This window comes from Lepus europaeus, chromosome 1 (genome assembly GCF_033115175.1).
Source record: "Lepus europaeus isolate LE1 chromosome 1, mLepTim1.pri, whole genome shotgun sequence".
NCBI classification, from domain to species: Eukaryota; Metazoa; Chordata; class Mammalia; order Lagomorpha; family Leporidae; genus Lepus; species Lepus europaeus.
Genome location: NC_084827.1, coordinates 134,592,521 through 134,612,655, shown reverse-complemented (window position 1 = coordinate 134,612,655; position 20,135 = coordinate 134,592,521). Strand labels below are relative to the sequence as shown.

General features: G+C 45.6%; 1 protein-coding gene and 1 long non-coding RNA gene across 4 annotated transcripts in view; one reads left to right on the top strand and one right to left on the bottom strand.

Moving 5' to 3' along the window:
* STAT4 (signal transducer and activator of transcription 4) overlaps positions 1-5,129 on the top strand; it is a 146,878-nt gene extending 141,749 nt beyond the window's left edge. For both annotated transcript variants that reach the window (XM_062189370.1, XM_062189375.1), the window contains exons 20-24: positions 243-379; positions 696-887; positions 2,915-2,981; positions 3,731-3,839; positions 4,850-5,129. In XM_062189370.1, coding sequence (XP_062045354.1) covers positions 243-379; positions 696-887; positions 2,915-2,981; positions 3,731-3,839; positions 4,850-4,876 — 532 coding nt within the window. In that variant the 3' untranslated portion in view covers positions 4,877-5,129. The remainder of the gene's footprint in view (positions 1-242; positions 380-695; positions 888-2,914; positions 2,982-3,730; positions 3,840-4,849) is intronic.
* LOC133758163 (uncharacterized) lies at positions 1,633-20,090 on the bottom strand. Of its 2 annotated transcripts, none has more exons than XR_009865774.1 (5): positions 19,972-20,090; positions 19,571-19,641; positions 18,166-18,241; positions 3,712-3,926; positions 1,633-1,773 (listed from the first exon to the last, which is right to left on the bottom strand). It is a non-coding gene; the product is annotated as an uncharacterized LOC133758163 (long non-coding RNA). The 2 variants fall into 2 exon arrangements; XR_009865773.1 differs by lacking the exon at positions 18,166-18,241 and adding an exon at positions 6,997-7,098.
* Between the last annotated feature and the right edge of the window lie 45 nt (positions 20,091-20,135).

The window sequence follows — 20,135 nt, the reverse complement described above, 5'->3', positions numbered from 1 at the left end:
ACTAGAACCCGGTGCCCATATGGGATGCTGGCGCCACAGGCAGAGGATTAACCAAGTGAGCCACGGCGCCGGCCCCCTTACATTCTTCTTAGAGTATCAACATTTATATTTATAGATGAGTAGTCCAGGTACCAGTGACTTGATTATACCCAAAGCAAACATTGGGTCTGTTCTTTGTAAATGTAATAAATGCAAATACTGCAATAATGATCAACGTGAACTGTGCACTGTTCTGTTTTTAGGTACATCATGGGCTTTGTTAGTAAAGAGAAGGAACGGCTCTTGCTGAAGGATAAAATGCCTGGAACCTTCTTATTAAGATTCAGTGAAAGCCATCTTGGAGGAATAACTTTCACCTGGGTGGACCATTCTGAAAATGGTACATGCTCACTACCGTTTATCCGTGTGAATTTGGTGTTCTTGAGTTTTCGGTTTTCAGATGCGTGTGGTGTGTTGACTTGCTTCCCATGCGTTCAGTGGATTTGAATATTAGTTGTTGCATTGTCCCAGAACAGGGTACCATGAGTTGTAAAAGCCTGTGAATCAGCCTCTCTCACGTGCTTGATCTGTACTGTCCGTCTGCAGAAGGTCTGGCATTGCTTTGTAACCGTGACTGAAGACCGTGTGGGCAGAAAGAACGGCCACAGAGAATGTCAGCAGAAACCTGGATATCCCTCCAATTACTGTTTTTTCAGGAGAAGTGAGATTCCACTCTGTAGAACCTTACAATAAAGGCCGGTTGTCTGCTCTGCCATTTGCTGACATCCTTCGAGACTACAAGGTTATTATGGCTGAAAACATTCCTGAAAACCCTCTGAAGTACCTGTATCCGGATATTCCCAAAGATAAAGCCTTCGGTAAACACTACAGCTCCCAGCCTTGCGAAGGTTAGGATGTGTTTTTTGTTTTGTTTTGTTTTTTTGTTTTTCACCCTTTTCCTTAAGATAGTGGAAAATAACTTCATTTTGAAGCAAAGTACATGAAGTTCCTCTTTTTGTTTGCTTTGGTCTTTGTAAGATCAAAGGGGCACGAGGTGGTCAAAGCTTGAGAAATGAAGTGGTTTCTCAGCAGTTCCTGAAAAGGAGCCGCTGGGCTGTCCGGCACTGGCAGACCGAAACTCTGTAGCTCGAATCTCATTCACCAAGGCCCTGGAGGCCTCTCAGTCGCGTGGAGAGCTTCAAGTTTCTCCTTCGTAAAACAGAAGTGGTTTTGACTTCACTTTTGTGATTTGGGGAAAGGCAAAGAAGTAATGATTCAAAATGTTAAAGGCATTTGTATTTTGTCCAGGAACTCCAGGATTTATAAGATTCACACCTTTCATCTCTCTGTATTCTTACCATGCAGAGTCTGTTAATTCATTTGCCAGGGACGGCACACGGGGGTCTATATTTTATCGGCCTTCTTCCTAGCCTTCCTAGCCCAGCGAGCCTAAATAGCTATTGAATCTGTGAAAGAAAGTTCATGAAATTAGCTGTGTATTTTAAGTTCATCATTCTATTTATTTAATGAAAGTACAGTCAGTTCTGTATGTGTATAGGTTCTGCCTGGGCAGATTCAACCACCCATGAATTTAAAATAGTTGTTTTTTGAAGATTTATTTATTTATTTGAAAGAGGGGGACAGACAGAGAAAGAGACAGATCTTCCATCTGCGGGTTCACTTCTCCAATGGCCGCAACAACCAGAGCTGGGCCAGGCTGAATCCAGGAGGCAGGAACTCTTCCTCGGTCTCCCGTATGGGTGGCAGGGACTCAAGTACTTGAGCCATCATTTGCTGCTTCCCAGATACATTAGCAGAGAGTTAAATTGGAAGAAAAGTAGCCAAGACTTAAACTGGCATAACAATAAAGGGTGTTGCAGTCCCAAGTGGCAGTTTAAGCTGCTGTTCCAAAGCACCTGCCGTTGAAATATTTTTTTAAATTACATCTGTACTGAACTTGTACAGACTCCTTTTTTCTTACCATTGTTCCCTAAACAATACAATATGACAACTATTTACATGGAATTTACATTATGTTACGCATTACAAGTAATCTAGAGATGATTTAAAGTAGACAGGAAATGCAGTTAGGATATAGCAAACATTATTCCATTTTATATAAGGGACTTGTGATTTTGGTATCCAAGGGAGTCCCATAACCAATCCGCCACAGTTATCAAGGACCAACTATATATTCAGTTCATTAACATCTTCCTCTATAGCAGCTAAATCTTTTGAGTACCTTCTTGTGGAATACTCCACATTTGTTACTCAGATGGTGATTTGATGCCACCCAATTTCTCTCCCTCTTGAAATAAATACATAAATGTTTTAACAAAACAAAAACCTGTAGCTTTATTAAGTGATTCTATATATTTGATCAAACGAAATAACAAACATGTCAATGCAACAAATTATAGTTGGAAAATTGGACCAAGCACTAGTTCGACACAACACACCTGAGAAGGTTGAGGCATGTTTCCAAGGTTAAGTTCACATATCACTGTTACTACCATATAGTCTGGGACTTTAAGGAACACTGATGTCTCTGTTTCAAAGCTTTGTTATCATCAGGTTATGGTTTGTGTCCATAACTAGATTACTACAAACTCCCACCCTAAAATGAATAAGGCAGTCACTATCGTCGAACTTAAATGCAGCATAGAAGACAGCCAATCTAGTTGATTCTCAATTTTTCTTACCCCTTTTGAGACATTAATATGCAAAGTTGGAATAGGCTGCCAAGAGATTTGTTTTTCTCTTCTTGCACATTTTATGTTTATCTAAAAGACTGTTTCTTATACTTAACTAAAAATATCTGTGAATCACTTAACAATTGTATTCTTGCTTCCTTTCAGTATTGCTGGTGTTTTTCCTAAGTTTATCAATATTACTGATCTCTGTTTTTCCCCAACATTGTGCCTTTCTTTTCCAGTTTCAAGGCCAACTGAGAGGGGAGACAAAGGATATGTTCCTTCAGTTTTTATTCCCATTTCAACAATGTGAGTAGTCTGAGTCACTTGTAAAATATTTATTATTGAATTTGGTCTTTAAAAAGATTTATTTATTTATTTGAAAGGCAGAATTAGAGAGTGAGGGAAAGAGACAGAGATATCCTCCATCCACTGGTTCACTCTGTAGATAGCCACAATGGCTGGGTTTGGGCTAGGCCAAAGCCGGGAGCCAGGAGCTTCCTCCAGGTCTCCCAGTGGGTGCAGAGGCCCAAGCATTTTGGCCATCCTCTGCTCTTTTCTCAGGTGCATTATCAGGGAGCTGGATCAGAGGAGGAGCAGCCAGGACATGAACCAGCGCCCATGTGGGATGCTGGTATCACAGGCTGTGGTTTAACCTGCTACGCTGCAATGCCAGCCCGTACTGACTTGACTTTTGGGAAAAAAAAAATAAAAAATAAAAAAACCTTTCCTCTAAGAGATTTAAGGGTACAGCAGAGTACATATAACTGAGAACAAGACCTTCTTTTATGCAATAAAGCATTTTCTGTCCCATTTCTTTCAATACATAAAGCTAGTCTTCAGGGCACACTTACTACAGTGTATTACTGCTGCAGTTACCAAGTTGCCCTTTTATATGCCATATATTCCAGAGTAGGCTGAATGTTCTGATATGAAATGATGAATTAAGCAGCTCGGTGGCACAAATAGATGAAGAAATGAGTTCCTGATCCAGTCAGTGACCATGAGCTCTTATTTTCTAATCCTTTTCAATACTCACCTTGTGTTGTCTCTTGAAGCCGAAGTGATTCGACTGAGCCACAGTCCCCATCGGACCTTCTCCCCATGTCTCCAAGTGTATATGCAGTGCTGAGGGAAAACCTGAGTCCCACAACAATTGAAACTGCAGTATGTACCCTTTCTTTTCCATTGCTGGTCGGGGGCGTTTCCAATGAAGCCAAGGTGGTGCGTGACTCAAGGCAGCTGAAGTACTACCTGGGCAGAGAGAAACATGTTAATTGGCACAAAGTTGTGAGCATAACACAAGGGGTTTCTGTGTGGTCCTGCATGTTGCTTATGTTACAGGCATGGAAAGCAAACACCTTGAATGATGTGACCTGATTTAGGTTCTTTTCTTCAAAACCACAAAAAGCCATACTATTCCTACATGCCGCTTAAGCACACTGGCCCTACTGCAAATCCTTGGCTCCATCAGTCCCACTACTCGGCTCTATAAACAACATGTATTAGTCAGTGTTTATCAGCCTGGTGTGATACCTATTTGAACAGCTCAAGCACCACAAATTCCAATTCTTCTTGATCATTATTTGAATTACTAGTCCCTGCAGCCATTCCAAGTAGTACAGGAATAGCAACCAAAAGCAGCATAGTAATACTCTCTTTTTTGAGAAGTAGTCGTACTCCGGTATGTAGTAATGTTATTTGTTGCATTTTTTTCATTCTTATCCCCAAATACTGGCAAGAGGGTTCAAATCCCCCAATTTATGTGAAAGTGAACATATATCAGAATAATAGAACACTGGAGGGACTCCAAGCCCCACGAGATTTATATCTATCTATAAATCAAGTACATTTTAGGCTCTTCTTGAAGATTTCTAGGGATGGAAAATCCACTTCCCTATGTTACTTTATTCCAGTGTTAGTAGCCCTTAAATCAAGTTATTTTTGTCTCACTGAACTTTTGCAACATTTTGTACCCGTTTCCTTGTGATATTTTTGGTGAAAGGACCCTTTTATTTTAGACTAATCAACCCCAGTTAATTTTTTAAAATACTTGATAGTTAATTGGTGGGGAGATTGTTCAGTATTTGTCAGACAAGAGGATGTCTACCCCCTAACTAATGATTTATTTGCAAAACAGGAATTTCTTCAAAGATCATTTTCATTTTCAATTTTAGATGAAGTCTCCATATTCTGCTGAATGATAGAATAAACTGACACCCCAACAAAGGAAGCAACTGAAAAAAAGTTTAAAGACTGTTCTTTGCCAACAAAAACATCATGTTTCTTCAGCTTAAATACTGGTTTCCAGGAAATGGTTGAAGTCTGAAGCTCTCCTCTCACTGGCTTGACACCCTTTAGGGAGTGTTGTGATTGAAATGTTAAAAAACAAAACTTCAGATAAATTTTCAAGATAAGACAATTTAAGGAACCAGTGTTATTAACAATATAATATTAATGAAAGACTTGTTTGTATGTGTTTATTTCTGATTTTGTTTCTCGGGTGTTAACGTATAATCTTGGCTATGGAAGGTATAAGTTAACACTGCAGGTCAAGAATAACAAAGTACACCCACATTACTCCAAAAGCAGCAGGAAGGCCTGAGGGAGAAGCCAAGGCAGCAGATCAGTGTCCTGAGTTCAGTTTCACAGCAGAACCGAGGTGGAAGTAATTGGCGAGGCATTAATAGCAGTAGCTCATGGAGCATGCGGGGATAAATTGTGAAGCCCCTGAATTTCCATGTCAGCACTGTCCCTTATTTGGAAGGATCCAGAGTCATTCCTGGGGATATTCTAGGCAAACTGCACTGATAACATGGTCACTGAAGGCAGACACAGAGGTTAAAGTCTCATGAAATAAGGACTGGGAGGTGAACAACAGTTTTAGCCTTGGGAGACTGCTTTCCTCTGTTATCTATAGAAGAGGTTGGACTAGGTGGGCTCTGTGATCTTTTCCAGCTCAAATCTTCTCTGGTCCCATAAATACTACCTGACACTGGGGAAGTGGTATAAGATAAGAAGTTCCAGGGGCCGGCGCTGTGGCATAGTGGGTAAAGCAGCTACCTGCAATGCTGGCATCCCATGTAGTCCGGTTCTAGTCCGCTCCACTTCCAATCCAGCTCTCTGCTATGGCCTTGGAAATCAGTAGAAGATGGACCAAATTCCCCTGCCCCCGTGTGGGAGACCTGGAAGAAGCTCCTGGCTCCTGGCTTCAGATTGGCACAGCTCCGGCTGTTGTGGCCAACTGGAAGTGAACCAGCAGAAGGAAGACCTCTCTCTCTCTTTCTCTCCTCTCTCCTCTCTCTGTCTTTCCTTCTCTCTGTGTGTAACTATGACTTTTAAATAAAATAAATAAATCTTTTAAAAAAAAAGAAGAAGAAGTGCCATCCCTGCAGTTTGCTCTGGTGAAGAGGAAGGGCAGGTGCAGGACTAGGTGCCAGTGCATGAATGTGTACTTGAGTTATGTCTGTTTGGGCCTTGCTGTATCCCAGCTGGATGGTTAGTGGTGCTATTGCCGAGCTGCTGCCCTTAGTAGTAGTGTGGGATCCCCAGTGCCCAAGACTGGGCATCTTGATGTCTGCCAAGCACAAGGGATGCTGTTGAGCCCATGGAGGAAGTCATGCTACCAAGGCACCTGCTATGATCAACTCCAGAAAATCCCAAAACCGATTTCCAGTGTGAGCCCTGGGCAGAGAATCAGTGGTGACAGTAGCTTCTGAAGGGCTCTCTAATTCCTTCCACCCATCTCCGATCATCTAGGCAAACCAAACAGTCAGAAACCTCATGGCAAACCAAACAGTCAGAAACCTCATGTCTAATGCAAAAGAACTCAAGGGAAATAAGCTCTTAGTATAACCTGTGTTCTCCCTTTGAGGGATTCAAGGCATTCAGTCTCATTCTTTATGCCTACCCACATATGCCAAATAGATCTTAGACTGTTTCTATATGGCTATTAACTCTCCACCTGCCCAAGGCTGACTCCCTTGTTAACTTGTAGGTTCCTGACAGTACCTTTAGGGTGAAAGGGGTCTCTGAGAGAGGGTAATTCTACATTCAACTTAAGTCACATCCTCCCTGCCTCTATATTCCTCCACAAATCCAGTGTTCTGAAATTTGCCTGAGACATATATACCACCTAGCAGCAGAACTGGGGAACATAATTTAAACTTAGGCATGATTACTACAGTTTTGTCTTTTAAAGAGGTGATTTTTCTACCAGGAAGTGCTCTTAAAACGATCGGCCTGAGAGAGAGAGAGAGTGAGACAGAGAGAGAGAGAGGACTTACATTCCCCAGAATTTGACGAAAGTACAATAGACTCTTACCCCTTAGGCTGAAGATTTAAAAACTTTTCAACATAGAAACTGGTAGCAGCATACCAAGGATTCATATGTCACCACAGCCAAGGAAGTTTTGTAATCTGCTTCCTGTAATGGATGCAGAGAGTATGTTACAAGAAATAGGTGGCTGTTTTTATTTCATTTAAAAATCAAAATCAAACCCTTGACCCAATTTAAATAGTTATTTTCCTAGAATATGAGTGTTGCTCTCCAAAAATCATCTTTGTGGGGGTAATGAGTCAGGAGGATTTCAGGGATACCTGTTCTGTCCACGATATCATGTGCCACATGAAGTGGAAATGCAATCCAAAAGGGGCTTAGTCCACGTTTCCACCAAATCCTATCCCAGTATATTTTTTTCTGCCAACTGTGATTTGGTTCAAGCTGTGTCTCAACAGAAGTGTATTTATTAAAGTTCTGGAGGCTGAAAGGCTAAGATCTTGGTATCAGCATGGTTTGGTTCTGGGCAGGGCCCTCTTCCAGGTGGCCAATTTTTGTTAGAGCTAGAGCTCTCTGTAAGGAAACTAATTCTATTCATGAGAGTTCACTACCATAATCTAATTACCTCCCAAAGTCCAAATACCAACCTATGGGAAGTAAGCATCTCTACATATGAATGTGGGGGGAATACAAAGTCAGTCCACTACAAACAGCCAGCAAATAAACACCACTTAATGAAGTCAAATATAGATCTAGTTCCAAAATAATAAACCCACTTTCAGTTCTCACTCAGCCCAGATTAATTATAGACGTTCTGCTAATCACTATCCAAATTCATTTTAACGTGAAGAATCACTGGAATCAATTGTACTGAGTGTCAATAGCTTAATTTATCAGAAAGTGATGGTGAAAGAAGGCAGCTGGCCAGCAGATTTCCTCCAAGGCTATGGTAGCAAGGAACGCTCTCCCAAAGAACCAGAAAGAACAAGTATCCCCTCTGGCAGCTCAGGAGACTTTTCTTTACCACACCTGGTGTCGGGAAACCCAAGCACTCCCTGTGGTAGAGAGAACATAATTAAGAGTCAAACCACATATGGACTCTGCTCTTGGCAGTGGATAAGTACATGGGCCAGACCTAGCTGAATTCTCTGCATATACACTCTGATTTCTGACACAGGCTGGAAACTTCTTTGAAATTGACCATGAACATGTACTGATTTGATTTATTCTTGTTAAAGTTTGGCACGTGAACTCTTACCAACCTGGTAACTGTATAAGCACCCCTGTAAGACAGGGAATATTTCTACCAGAATACTCATGAAGAAGATGCTATAAAACCAGGCTCCTGGTTGTGGCATGGCTCAGCTATAGCTGTTGCAGGTACGTGAGGAGTGAGTCAGCATATGGAAGAGCTCTCTGTCAGTCTGCCTTTAAATTAGAATGAAAATAAATGAACTTTTCAAAATAACTAAGTTGAATCATGTCACTCTGTGCTTAAAATCTATAAATAACTTATGATACTGCATTAGTGATCTTACAGACAAAATTTAGTAAGGATTTATGATTTGGATGGTAGAAGTTACTTTATTTCCAAGAACTTCTGGCTAAAGTTTAAAATTTCCTTTGATTATGAATAAGGGCAGAAAACCATAATCCATACTACATATCTATTACAGTTGTTACAGTTATCTCAAAATATTATTTATACTAAGTAAAAGTTTGAAATTGCATTAATCAGATCCGCTGGAGATCTTGTTGCTTAATGCTATTAATAAACATTACTGTATCACAAAGTTGGCCTTAATATATCAACATTGATTCGATAATTTTATTTCAAAATAATTGGTTTCCTTTTTAATGTTATGCATTTTGGTCAGCTAAAAACATGATTCATCAAAGGAGCTCGTAGATGTTGTCAGACTGCCAAAGGGGTCCACAGTACAAGCAGAATCCCAACTCTGGATGAAGACCATAATTTTCAACAGCTCTTTCCAAAGTCATACATTATATGACTTTATATATATATACACATATATATAGCCTTCAACTCTCCCCTCGTACCACTTTTCCTCAAAGGCTTCTTATCTTCCAACACACACACACACACACACACGTGTGCACGCGCACACAGGACACACTAAACTACTTCCAGTTTCATTGACGTTCCATGCCCGCCTTCCTCTGCGTCACCCTCACAGCTCTCCAGCCCCCCTCTGCTAGTGGTCACCTGGGTAACGTGCACACTTTCTTCTGGCTCCGGAAAGCTCTCCTGCCACACACACACACATGCACACTGGTGGACACACGTGTCACACTGTGCCTCCTCCCAAGCAGCAGCACAGGACATCGCCTTTGTTGGAAGTGCACATCATCTGTCTTCTTTATCAGTGTGAGGGAGCGCTGGGTGGACAGGACCAGCACAGCCTTGTTCACAGTTGTATCTGTAGCACAATCTGCCCCGTAAGTATTCACTAATGGGTTAGAGCTTGAACACATACAGGACAACAATCAGTTCCTTCCTTTCCTTTGTTCCTTGCTGTGCCTGCAAGATTAAGCTAGAATTCTTTCTTTAATATCTCCAGACTCTAAAATCGTGAAACTGTCCCCAATATTATACCTCATCCTGATGAACCAAAACAGGCTTGCTTTGATCGCACAATACAGAGAGGATTTTCTCTCTAGTTCACCTCACTCTTAACTCCAATTTCTGTGGAAATACTCGAGTTATCATTGACCCAGTTGAAATCCCCTCTGATTTAGGTATTATCTCGGACATGCCTAACGTCCCAAGCATCTTCCCAACACCCAGAGGAATCAAGTGTTCTTGAAATTCCCCCTTAACATCCCCTTCATTTAACACACCGTCATGACTACCCCTGCCTCTTGCATACATCCTACACAGAACTCTCTCACGTTAGGCTTGCCAGTCATCCCCTGAGATGTCTCGCAGACTGCTATAGGTGGAAAGAAATCTGGAGGTCATTCAGACAGGGCAAAGATGGGAGAGGTTGGACAGGGTGTGGAGGACTGTCATTACAATCTCTCAGGGAAGTTTTTCAGAATACACGTGCTCATCATTCTCTTCCACTTCAACTGCAGCTCCATAGGTCTTTTTTTTTTTTTTTAAGATTTATTTTATTTATTTGAAAGGGTTACGGAGAGAGGTAGAGACACAGAGAGAAGTCCTCCATCCACTGGTTCACTCCCCAGATGGCCGCAACAGCTGGAGCTGAACCGATCCTAAGCCAGGAGTCAGGAGCTTCTTCCGGGTCTCCCACATGGGTGCAGGGGCCCAAGGACTTGGGCCATCTTCCACTGCTTTCCCAGGCCACAGCATAGAGCTGGATCAGAAGTGGAGCAGCCAGGACCAGAACCAGTGCCCATATGGGACGCCGGTGCTTCAGATCATGGCTTTAACCTGCTGCGCCACAGCGCCGGCCCCTCCATAGGTCTTTCTGCCAGTGCTGAGGTCTAGATGGCCAAGTTAACCTGTGAGTCTTGATCCCAGTGTTGGTCAGCCGTATTCATTTATTCAGAAACCATTTTTGATACTCTGTATCAGGCATTGCAATCTCAACCAGGGTTTCCCATCTGAACCACATCACACAGAAAGTGATTTGCTTGATTTTCTCAATTTTCCCAAGGATCATATATTGCGCCGGACCAGATAGGAGTATAGGAGAGAAGGTAATTCAGTACACAGATGCTTTGTGATTATATTAATAAATATACTAAAGAAGGAATCAGCAGTGCTGTGGTGCAGTCAATAAAGATGCCAGCTGCAGCACTGGCATCCCATGTGAGTGCTGGCTCCATTTTTGATCCAGCTCCCTGCTGATGTGCCTGGGAAAGTAGGGGAGGATGGCCCAAGTGCTTGGGCCCCTGCACCCAAGTAAGAGACCCAGAGAAGCTCCTGGCTAATGGCTTCAGCCTGGCCCAGCCCTGGCTGTTGTGGCCATCTAGGGGAGTGAACCAGCAGATGGAAGATTTCTTTCTCTCTCTCTATCTCTATCTCTCTCTCTCCCCCCTCTCTGTAACTCTGCCTTTCAAATAAATAAATAAAACTTTTAAAGAAACATACAAAAGAATAAGGGAGAAATACAGAGAAGAATCCCCAAGAAAAGGGTATATTGGGGAATAATACATAAAGATTAGAATTTCAATTCAAGACATGCACACAGGTCAGAATGGCCTCTGCAAAGTCCAAAGCAAAAAGGAAGGGGCCAGCACTGTGGTGCAACAGGTTAAAGCCCTAGCCTGCAGTGCCAGCATCCCATCTGGGTGCTTGTTCGAGTCCCAGCTGCTCCACTTCCAATCCAGCTCCCTCCTAATGCACCTGGGAAAGCAGTAGAGGATGGCCCAAGTGCTTGGGCCCCTGTACCCATGTGGGAGATCCAGAAGTTCCTGGATCCTGGTTTCAGATCAACTCAGCTCCAGCACTGAGGTCATTTGGGGAGTGAATCAGCAGATGGAAGACCTCTCTCTCTCTCTCTCTCTCTCTCTCTCTCTCTCTCATCTCCACTTCTCTCTGTAATTCTTTTTGAAAAAAGAATAAAGGAAAAGTTAGAGTATTACTAGGAAAGAGAAAAGTTACATGAGTGGATTTGAAAGGAAGTTCCCTGGTGCTTTGGGGAGCTGGCAAATTCTGATTAGTGAGAGATAGCAGTTTCTAGGCTAAACATGTAATCTGAAGGTTCCAGTAGGCTGTCTTGTTGAACCAGCCTTGGGAGACAGTGTGTCCGGCAAGTGCTCTTATGTAAGAGGCCAGCTGCCCTTGTGCCACACGCTGTCCTCGTGTGGCTCATGAAGTAAGCTGTGGTTGGAGAAACTTCTAGTTAACAGTTCTGGTTACTGGCAGTTTGAGCATGACCTCCCCCATGCCCCCTTCATGGCCTCCTCTGCCTTCCTTTTCCCAGGGTTCCTACGCAGTGATTCCGCCCTTACTCAGAGTATGGGGCCTCTGAATGAGAAGAGCTGTAATACAACGCAGGGTCCCTCCTGACGCTTACACGCTGGCCAAGAGGTGAAAACAGACATGCTAATAATAGCAGCAAGAGATGTCCTGGCGCTGTGAGGACTGGGAATGCGAGAGAGAGGCCCTGGAGAGATGCTGACAGAGCTGAGACCTAGAACCAAAAGGAACCAGTCCACGAACACAGCCAGGACAGCAGCACTCCAAAAGAACAGTGTAGGTTGCACTGGACGCTGTCATGTAAAAACCTGAAGCTTTGGCCGGCGCCGCGGCTCACTAGGCTAATCCTCCGCCTTGCGGCGCCGGCACACAGGGTTCTAGTCCCGGTCAGGGCGCCGGATTCTATCCCGGTTGCCCCTCTTCCAGGCCAGCTCTCTGCTGTGGCCAGGGAGTGCAGTGGAGGATGGCCCAAGTGCTTGGGCCCTGCACCCCATGGGAGACCAGGAGAAGCACCTGGCTCCTGCTTTCGGATCAGCACGGTGTGCCGGCCGCAGCGCGCCTACCGCGGCGGCCATTGGAGGGTGAACCAACGGCAAAAAGGAAGACCTTTCTATCTGTCTCTCTCTCACTGTCCACTCTGCCTGTCAAAAAAAAAAAAAAAAAAAAAACAGAAACAAAAACAAAAAAAACCCTGAAGCTTTTTAGGTGAAGAGAGAGGCCACAGGGATGGAGGCAAGCCTGGAGAGGTAGGGCGAGTGGGAAGCGCTGGACAAGAGGGGCGGGGCCAAGTTATGGAGGGCCCTGCAGGGAAAACCAGGGGTTCTGGATTTCATCGCAGCTGCTACAGGAAGCCAGCAGATGCTTTCTAACAGGAGTGTGAGCGCGCTGGTAGGGAATCTGCTCCGAGAGGGGGTGTCTGGCCTAACGGCTGGAACAGCGCATCCCATGCCACAGCACCGTGGTTCAATGCCCGGCTCTGGCTCCTGACTCCAGCTTCCTGCTCTTGCAGGCTCTGGGAGGCAAGAGGTAGGAGACGGGATTGAGTTCCCAGCTCAGGGCTGTCGCTCCAGCCAAGCCCAGCCAAGCCCAGCCAAGCCCAGCCGTTGTGGCCTTCGCGGAGTGAAGCAGCAGATTGGGAGAGCACGTTCATTTCCTCTCTCCCTCTACATTTTTTGTGGAACTCTCGGTGTTTTAACAAACACCTGACAAGGTTTCATCAGGGAAGTGCCCCCCCACTTCTCCCCCCAGGGCTGTCACAGGACAGGGCACTCAGAAGGGCGTCATACTTGGCTTAACGCTCCGACGGCACTGTGCTCCAACAGGGGAAACTAGACGTTCATTTGCACTGGGGGCTTCATTTAAACCTCGAATTCTGTGTGCAGCCGTGGAGGGGGGCTGGCCCCCACTCTGACAAGAAGCCCAGAGGTCTTGGGCATTGGCGGCCCTGGGTTGGCACCTACGCAGGCAGAGGCCCCTCAAAACAGCTGCACAAAGCCCAAAGAGCCCAGTCATGGTGCCTTCCAGAGACATTAGGTAAATGACAAAAATAGCACACAGAGCTCAAACTGCTCATCCTGCAGCCAAATTTTGGAAACCACGGCCCAGTGCCTCAGCTTACTCTTCCACCACCCTTCTCCCACACTCCGGCTCACCTAGCGTGATCGTGAACGCTAAGACCCCAGGACAAAGAGGAAAGACCCTCACAGATCAGGCAAGGCAACAGCTGAAAAAACAGGTGTGGACCAGAGAGGTGCGCAGTCCGTGCAGACGGCGCCGCGACCCGGGAGAAGGAAAAGTGCAGCTTCCAGGGCCTTCCAGCTAGAACACGACCCCCGCCCGTGCCGCGGCCCTCCCTCTCCAGTTAGCAAGCCCCAGGCCCGCGGCGCCCCGGGGTCTCCCCGGGTGCCGCCCCCGTCGCGTGCTCAGCCGTCCACGCCCCCTGGGAAAGCCCCGAGCGCGCGCCTGCGCACTGCTCCCTCGGGCTGCGACTTTCGCTTTTCGGTTTCCTCTCAATCCCAGCCCTTCTCGCTCCCGGCCCATTTCCCCGAAAGCACGTGGGGCGGCTGTTCTGAGCTGTCGCGACCCGCCCGCCGCGCCGGGAAGCGTCTGGAGCCGGCACGCGCCTCCGCGGGAGCGCGCCCCCGGCCCGGCCGCCTCGCGCCCGCCTCCCCGCCTGCCCACGCGGCGGGACGGCCAGTGGCGCGTCCTCCCTCCCACTTTTCCTCCCTGTCCATTTATTTAAATTCCTTCCAAAAATACTGTAAACACTTCTAAGAATGATAGCATTCCCTACCGTGAAAGAAAAGGGGACATGAAGGCGACAGCCATGCTCCTCAGAGGGAACTGGGGGCCATATGGAAGCAGGACACAAGCCCCCTTCCGGCTGCTTTTGGTCCCCTCCGCCCTCCGCCCACAGGACCCGACCTGGCCTGGCCGGTCTGTGACTTTGTGCCCAGAGGCGTATCCAGGGGGTGTTATACTCTCCTTTTATGGACATTTCTGTTTTGTTCTGCTTATGCATATTTTTCATCTTCCATCCATCACATAGCCCTGGATCTTCTCAACACAGGAGACCCCACTTGGCTTGCTTTCCCCCAACACTGATTCTGAACCTGTGTGTCCCCAACTGAATTCCTAAGGCTTCCTTAACTTCTGAGTCCGAATTGGTCAACAACACACTATCCTCTTCAGTAGAATTCTGGGTGAGGTTCTACTTTTAGTGAATGAAAACATTGCTTGCTTGCACATTGTCATTTTCCTAAAAGTATGCATACCTCTTCTCCACATTAGGATGAAGTACGTCATGGATGGATGGCAGTTTTGTTCGAATCCTAATGTATGTTGACTTATGTACGTTAGAACTTGCTGGGCCGTTGGGACACAAACAGCTAACTCCACCCCTGGCCAACTGAGCCACAATCAAGAGGGATCCTGAGGATGTCATGGCCTAAGATTCTGCTGGCTCTGGCTCTTACAGCCACTGGCTCACCTGGGACCTCCCAAGCGGATAAGAGCATAATTGGGCCGGCGCCACGGCTCACTAGGCTAATCCTCCGCCTTGCAGCGCCGGCTCACCAGGTTCTAGTCCCGGTCAGGGTGCCAGATTCTGTCCCGGTTGCTCCTCTTCCAGGCCAGCTCTCTGCTGTGGCCCGGGAAGGCAGTGGAGGATGGCCCAAGTGCTCGGGCCCTGCACCCACATAGGAGACCAGGAGAAGCACCTGGCTCCTGCCTTCGGATCAGCACGGTGTGCCGGCCGCAGCGGCCACTGGAGGGTGAACCAACGGCAAAGGAAGACCTTTCTCTCTGTTTCTCTCACTATCCACTCTGCCTCTCAAAAAAAAAAAAAAAAAAAAAAAGCAGAATTGTAGATGATTGACTTCAATAAATGCCTGTTGGAGGGATGTCTTACGCCATTCAAACTGACCCTGTCACAATGGACGTGAGTCTTTGCATGTCCATAAGGCCCCCTCCCCACCAATAGCTTAAATAGACTACTACTGACCATTGCCTGATGGGCTGAATCTTTTATCAGGGCCCCTTTCACTGTCCAGGTGGGCTGCAGCCTTACCTTCCCCCATCATGCTGTCCTGTCTTCAGTAAATCTTTAATTGACTTCCTCCTCGCCTTTTTCTTCAAACACTAAAATCCTAAAAATAACAATGCACCCTTGCATTTTAACCAGCTAATATGTAGAAGGTCTCCTGTGGATTCCTTACTTATTAAACCAAGAAAGGGACTGTATAAAACCTAAATCCAGACAATTACAAGGAGTTTGAAAACTCCTTTACCTCAATTCCAGTATCTTAAACTGAACACTGGTGTACGCTGATTAGATAACATCGTCAAGGTCATCTAATAGTAGCGTAGTAGCAGGGTCTGCAGTTGGTAAGGAGGAGGGGTGAGGAGACATTGGCATTTTTAGAAATTTCCGTTATTAGATATTTTGGTTATACCATTGCTCCATCATTAGCAAAATATAGCTAAAATGCAATATAGTAGCTGGGAGGAGAACAAATCTTAAATTTGTTCATCAGATTTGTTCATAGCTTTGAGGCCACCACTTTGAAACAGATGAAAACGGTAAAGCGAAAGCACAAAGCCAGTAACACTTGCTGTGGGAATGTAGTAAGGACACACAGGGTACAGTACTCACTGAGAATGAAAGACCATAGGGAAAATACTCATGGTGAGGGGAGGGTGATGGGCCTGCTCCACTTGAGAAATTTGGTTATAGAATGCTCTGCTACCCACCCCCACCCCAGCCAAGAGGTCTACGGTCATCTATGACTACATGACAAAATTTCACCCAAAACTCAGTGGGGCAGAACAACCACCGTTTATCATTGCTTGTGAGTCTAGGATAGGCTGAGCAGGCCCATCTGATCTGGGTTAGGCCCATATGATCTTGCCTACTCTCTCTCCACCATCTAAGTTGGGCCAAGCACACTGCCCAACTGTGGCCTTTGTGGTCTCTCAACATGCCCGGGGTAGCCTGACTTGTCACCAAGGCTGGGTGGTTCGAGAGTGGAATGTGTAAGCCTTCTTGAGGCCTCAGCTCCAAATGATACAATATTCTACCTGCTGGCAGTGTGCGTCAAAACAAGTCACAGACCTACCTAGATTTAAAGACTTATTTATTTATTTGAAAGGCAGAGTGAAAGGGAGAGGGAGACACCGCCCCCCCCCCCAAAGTATCTTTCATCTGCTGGCTCACTCCACAAATAGCTGCAACGGCCAGGGCTGGGCCAGGCTAAAGCCAGGAGCCAGGAACTCCCCCTGGGTCTCCCACATGGATGGCAGGCACCCAAGTACTTGGGCCATCTTCTGCTGCTTTCCCAGGTGTATTATAGGAAGCGGAGCAACTGGGACTTGAACTGGTATTCGTATGGGATGCTGGCACCCCAGGCAGTAGGTTAATCTGCTACACCACAATGCTGGTCCCTCAACCTAGTTTTAAGGACTGGGGAAATAACCCTACCTCTGGCTGAATGAAGTTACAGAGTCACATTGCAAAGGGGTAGATAACAAAGGAGGGAATAACATGACCATTACTGAAAATAATCTACCAGGAGATCCTTGCTAATTTCATATAATGGGAAGGATGTACGTGACAGTATCTATCTTTTTGTCTCAGCTTGTTGGACCCATTGGATTCTTTGCACAAAGGGGCTTCCAAAGAGTCATGGAAAAGCAGAATTAAATGATAATGCACATTTTTTTCTTGAGCTTTTTGAAGACTTCTTGTATTTGTATGTCCAGTCCTGGGAAACATTTTTTTAAATAAGCTGTTTTAATGCTTTGCACAAGAAGACAGGTATTACTAAATAAATACAGCTGGGGGGATCAGGGAATGAAAGGAGAAGAATAGGAATTGTACTGTCTTCTTTTCTCCAGGCAGAAATAAATTTCTCCCATAGGAAGTCTGAAATGGTTTCCTCTGTAACATTACGTCAATCTGTGAGTGACACCAGTGCCTTCAGTGACTCATCACATGGTGTGGTTTCCAGACTCCTTACCACCCTGGAGTCTAGTTGGACTAGACTCCATTCAGGGGTGGAGTGTAGCAACTACCATCTTATTTGCTGTTTCTGATCAATGGCTAGTAACATTGAGAACTCTAACATTTGTTGCTCTTTTCAATTCTGTACAAGTCTTTGCGTTTATTGTTTTAAATTTCACCCAGCTGGTGTCAGCCCAGCTGCATTTTTGCCTGTTAAGATAAGTTAGAACTGGGATTCTGTCACCTGTGAATTAGCTATTTCTGTGGCAGAGGGCAGATTCTGCTGACATACAGCAAACACACGTGCTTTGTACTCAAGGGTCTGTGGGTTGGGGGGCTACAGCGATTCTGCTGCAGGTGGTAAGTTCAAGGGGACTTCACACATTTCTTCAGGACTAGGTCTGGAGGTGTATCATCCAGTGGCACAAGGAACCAGCCCACGAGCAAGGTTAATCACAAAGCACATGCAACAGAGGCATGGATATCACATTCCTTTAGCCAGAGCAAGTCAGCTACCAGGGCCAGAGTCATCCCATGGAGAATAAAGGGAAAGAAAAAGACTTGAAAAAAATAGTGAATCAGAAACAGCATTCACTCCTTTTTCTAGGTCTGGGTCTTCTGGAAATCTGACATTGTTCATATGGAGATCCAGTTTCCCAAGCTGACTATTCTAAGATAGCAGTCCCATATTTGGATCTAGTGCTTTCTGCACCTCTAGGTTTCTGTTTTGTTTTGGGTTTGGTTGTTTTTACAACTAGTCAATACATGAAATAGTCACAGTTATAAAACACACATAGTTTACCTTCCAGGAACTTAGAAACTTGGAGAAATGAGGCTTGACTACTCCAAAAACCATCATGTAAGAGAGTGGGTGGTTACTGTAGAATCAAGAGACATTTATATATATTATTTCAGACACCAGATTGATGGCCATAGGTTGTGATGATCTTAGGACAATTCAATTTGGATTGTGTTTCATAAAATTAGTTAAGCAAAGCGATTAGGGGGCAGAGAAAATTACAAAGGGTGAGACACTGGAAAATTAAAAGCATGGTGTGGAGGTGGGGAAAGAGCATTTGGCCTTGAACTTGAAATGTCGGTTAGGATGTGCGTTTCATACTGGAGTATCTGAGTTCCAGTCCCAGTTGCATTCCCAATCCTAGCTTTCTGCTGAGGCAGACCCTGGGAGGGAGCCGTGATGGCTCAAGCACTTGGGTCCCTGCCACCCACATGGGAGACTTGCATTAGGTCTCTGGTTCCTGGTTTTGGCCTGGTCCAGCTCCAGCAGGCATCTGGGGAGCAGACCAGCAGATGGAAGCTGTCTGTCTCTGTCTCTCTCAATGTCCATCTGCCTCTCAAATAAATGCAAAAGTAAAACATTTTACAAAGCATGAAGGAGAGCTTAGTTGGCCAATGGGACTATACGAGACAAGCCTGGGAAGTGAAGGGCACTGTGTGGAGGAGCCAGGCCCACAGACAACATCCGTGTTCACCATTAACACAGTGAGGGCTGTTACGGTGCTTTAGTAGGGAATGCCTATATCAACAGGTGTCTTAGGGGATTTAGTTTGCAAATGTCTTGGAGGGGAAAGAGAGAGGACAATGGTAGTCTACCCAGAGTCTCCCAGCGCATTCCAGTTCTAAAGGGAGGCAGGGCTACGGCAGGGTATTGCCAGCAATGGAAAACCAAAGGAGGAGAAAACATGGGGAAGGAAGCATCTATAGAAACTGACAATAATTGGGGTTTGGGACCCCCAAGAAAAAGGTCCTATTTGCAGGTATTAAGGTTATTTAATTCCTCCATCAACAGTGAAGCTATTCTTTGTGTAAATATTACAGTACTGGGGGAAAATGTTAATGTATTATCTACCCTTCCTAGAGTCAGCTCTTTTCAGAGAACAACAAAACACTGTCTGGCTGCTTGGCTCAGATGGGGAAGAGCAGAAAGAGCCCCTCTGGACGGCCTGGCCTCTCGGGGCGTACAGAAGGTTAGTTTTACTGCTCCTTCGGTCCCCGGGTCACTGTTGTCAGCAGGTCAGCACCGGCTTTGTGAGGGTGTACGTGTGACAAGAAGATAAAGTAGACGGGGAAAGAGGAAAAGACTGTAGTGCACATACTCACAAGTGCACATCCCTGGGAAATTACTCAGATTCTTCCGCTAGCCGGAGTTGCCTTACCGTTCAAGGCTTGATTCAAATTCAACTTACCATGGAAGAAATCAACTGGTTTCATGGGTATATCTTCCAAGAAGATCTAGCCTGGCCTGAGCGGTGCCTACCTGCAGAAGTGACATTTAAACTGGGATTTAAAGCTGAGACTTCAAAGACGAAGCAGCCGGTGAAGAAGCTGGGGAAGGAAGGGAAATGTTGGCTCTAGGGGATTTCCAAAGACAGAACTGCTGGTGAGAAGGCCTGGAGTTTGGGGAAAGTTTGGCCAGTTTGAAGGACAAAACTGATGAACTAAGCAAAGGCAAAAGCAGCACATGAGGTTAGAGAAAGTGATAGTGAAGGAGGGCTTTACCAGCTGTTTTAAGAAGCTTGAGTTGCTCTCTGCTGTGGCCTGGGAAAGCAGAAGAAGATGGCCCAGGTCCATGAGCCCCTGCACTCACGTGAGAGACCCGAAAGAAGCTCCTGGCTCCTGGCTTCGGATCAGCGCAGCTCCGGACATCTGGGGAGTGAACCAGTGGATGGAAGACCTCTCTCTCCGTCTCTACTTCTCTCTGTAACTCCGTCTTTCAAATAAATAAAATAAATCTTTTAAAAAAAAATGTTT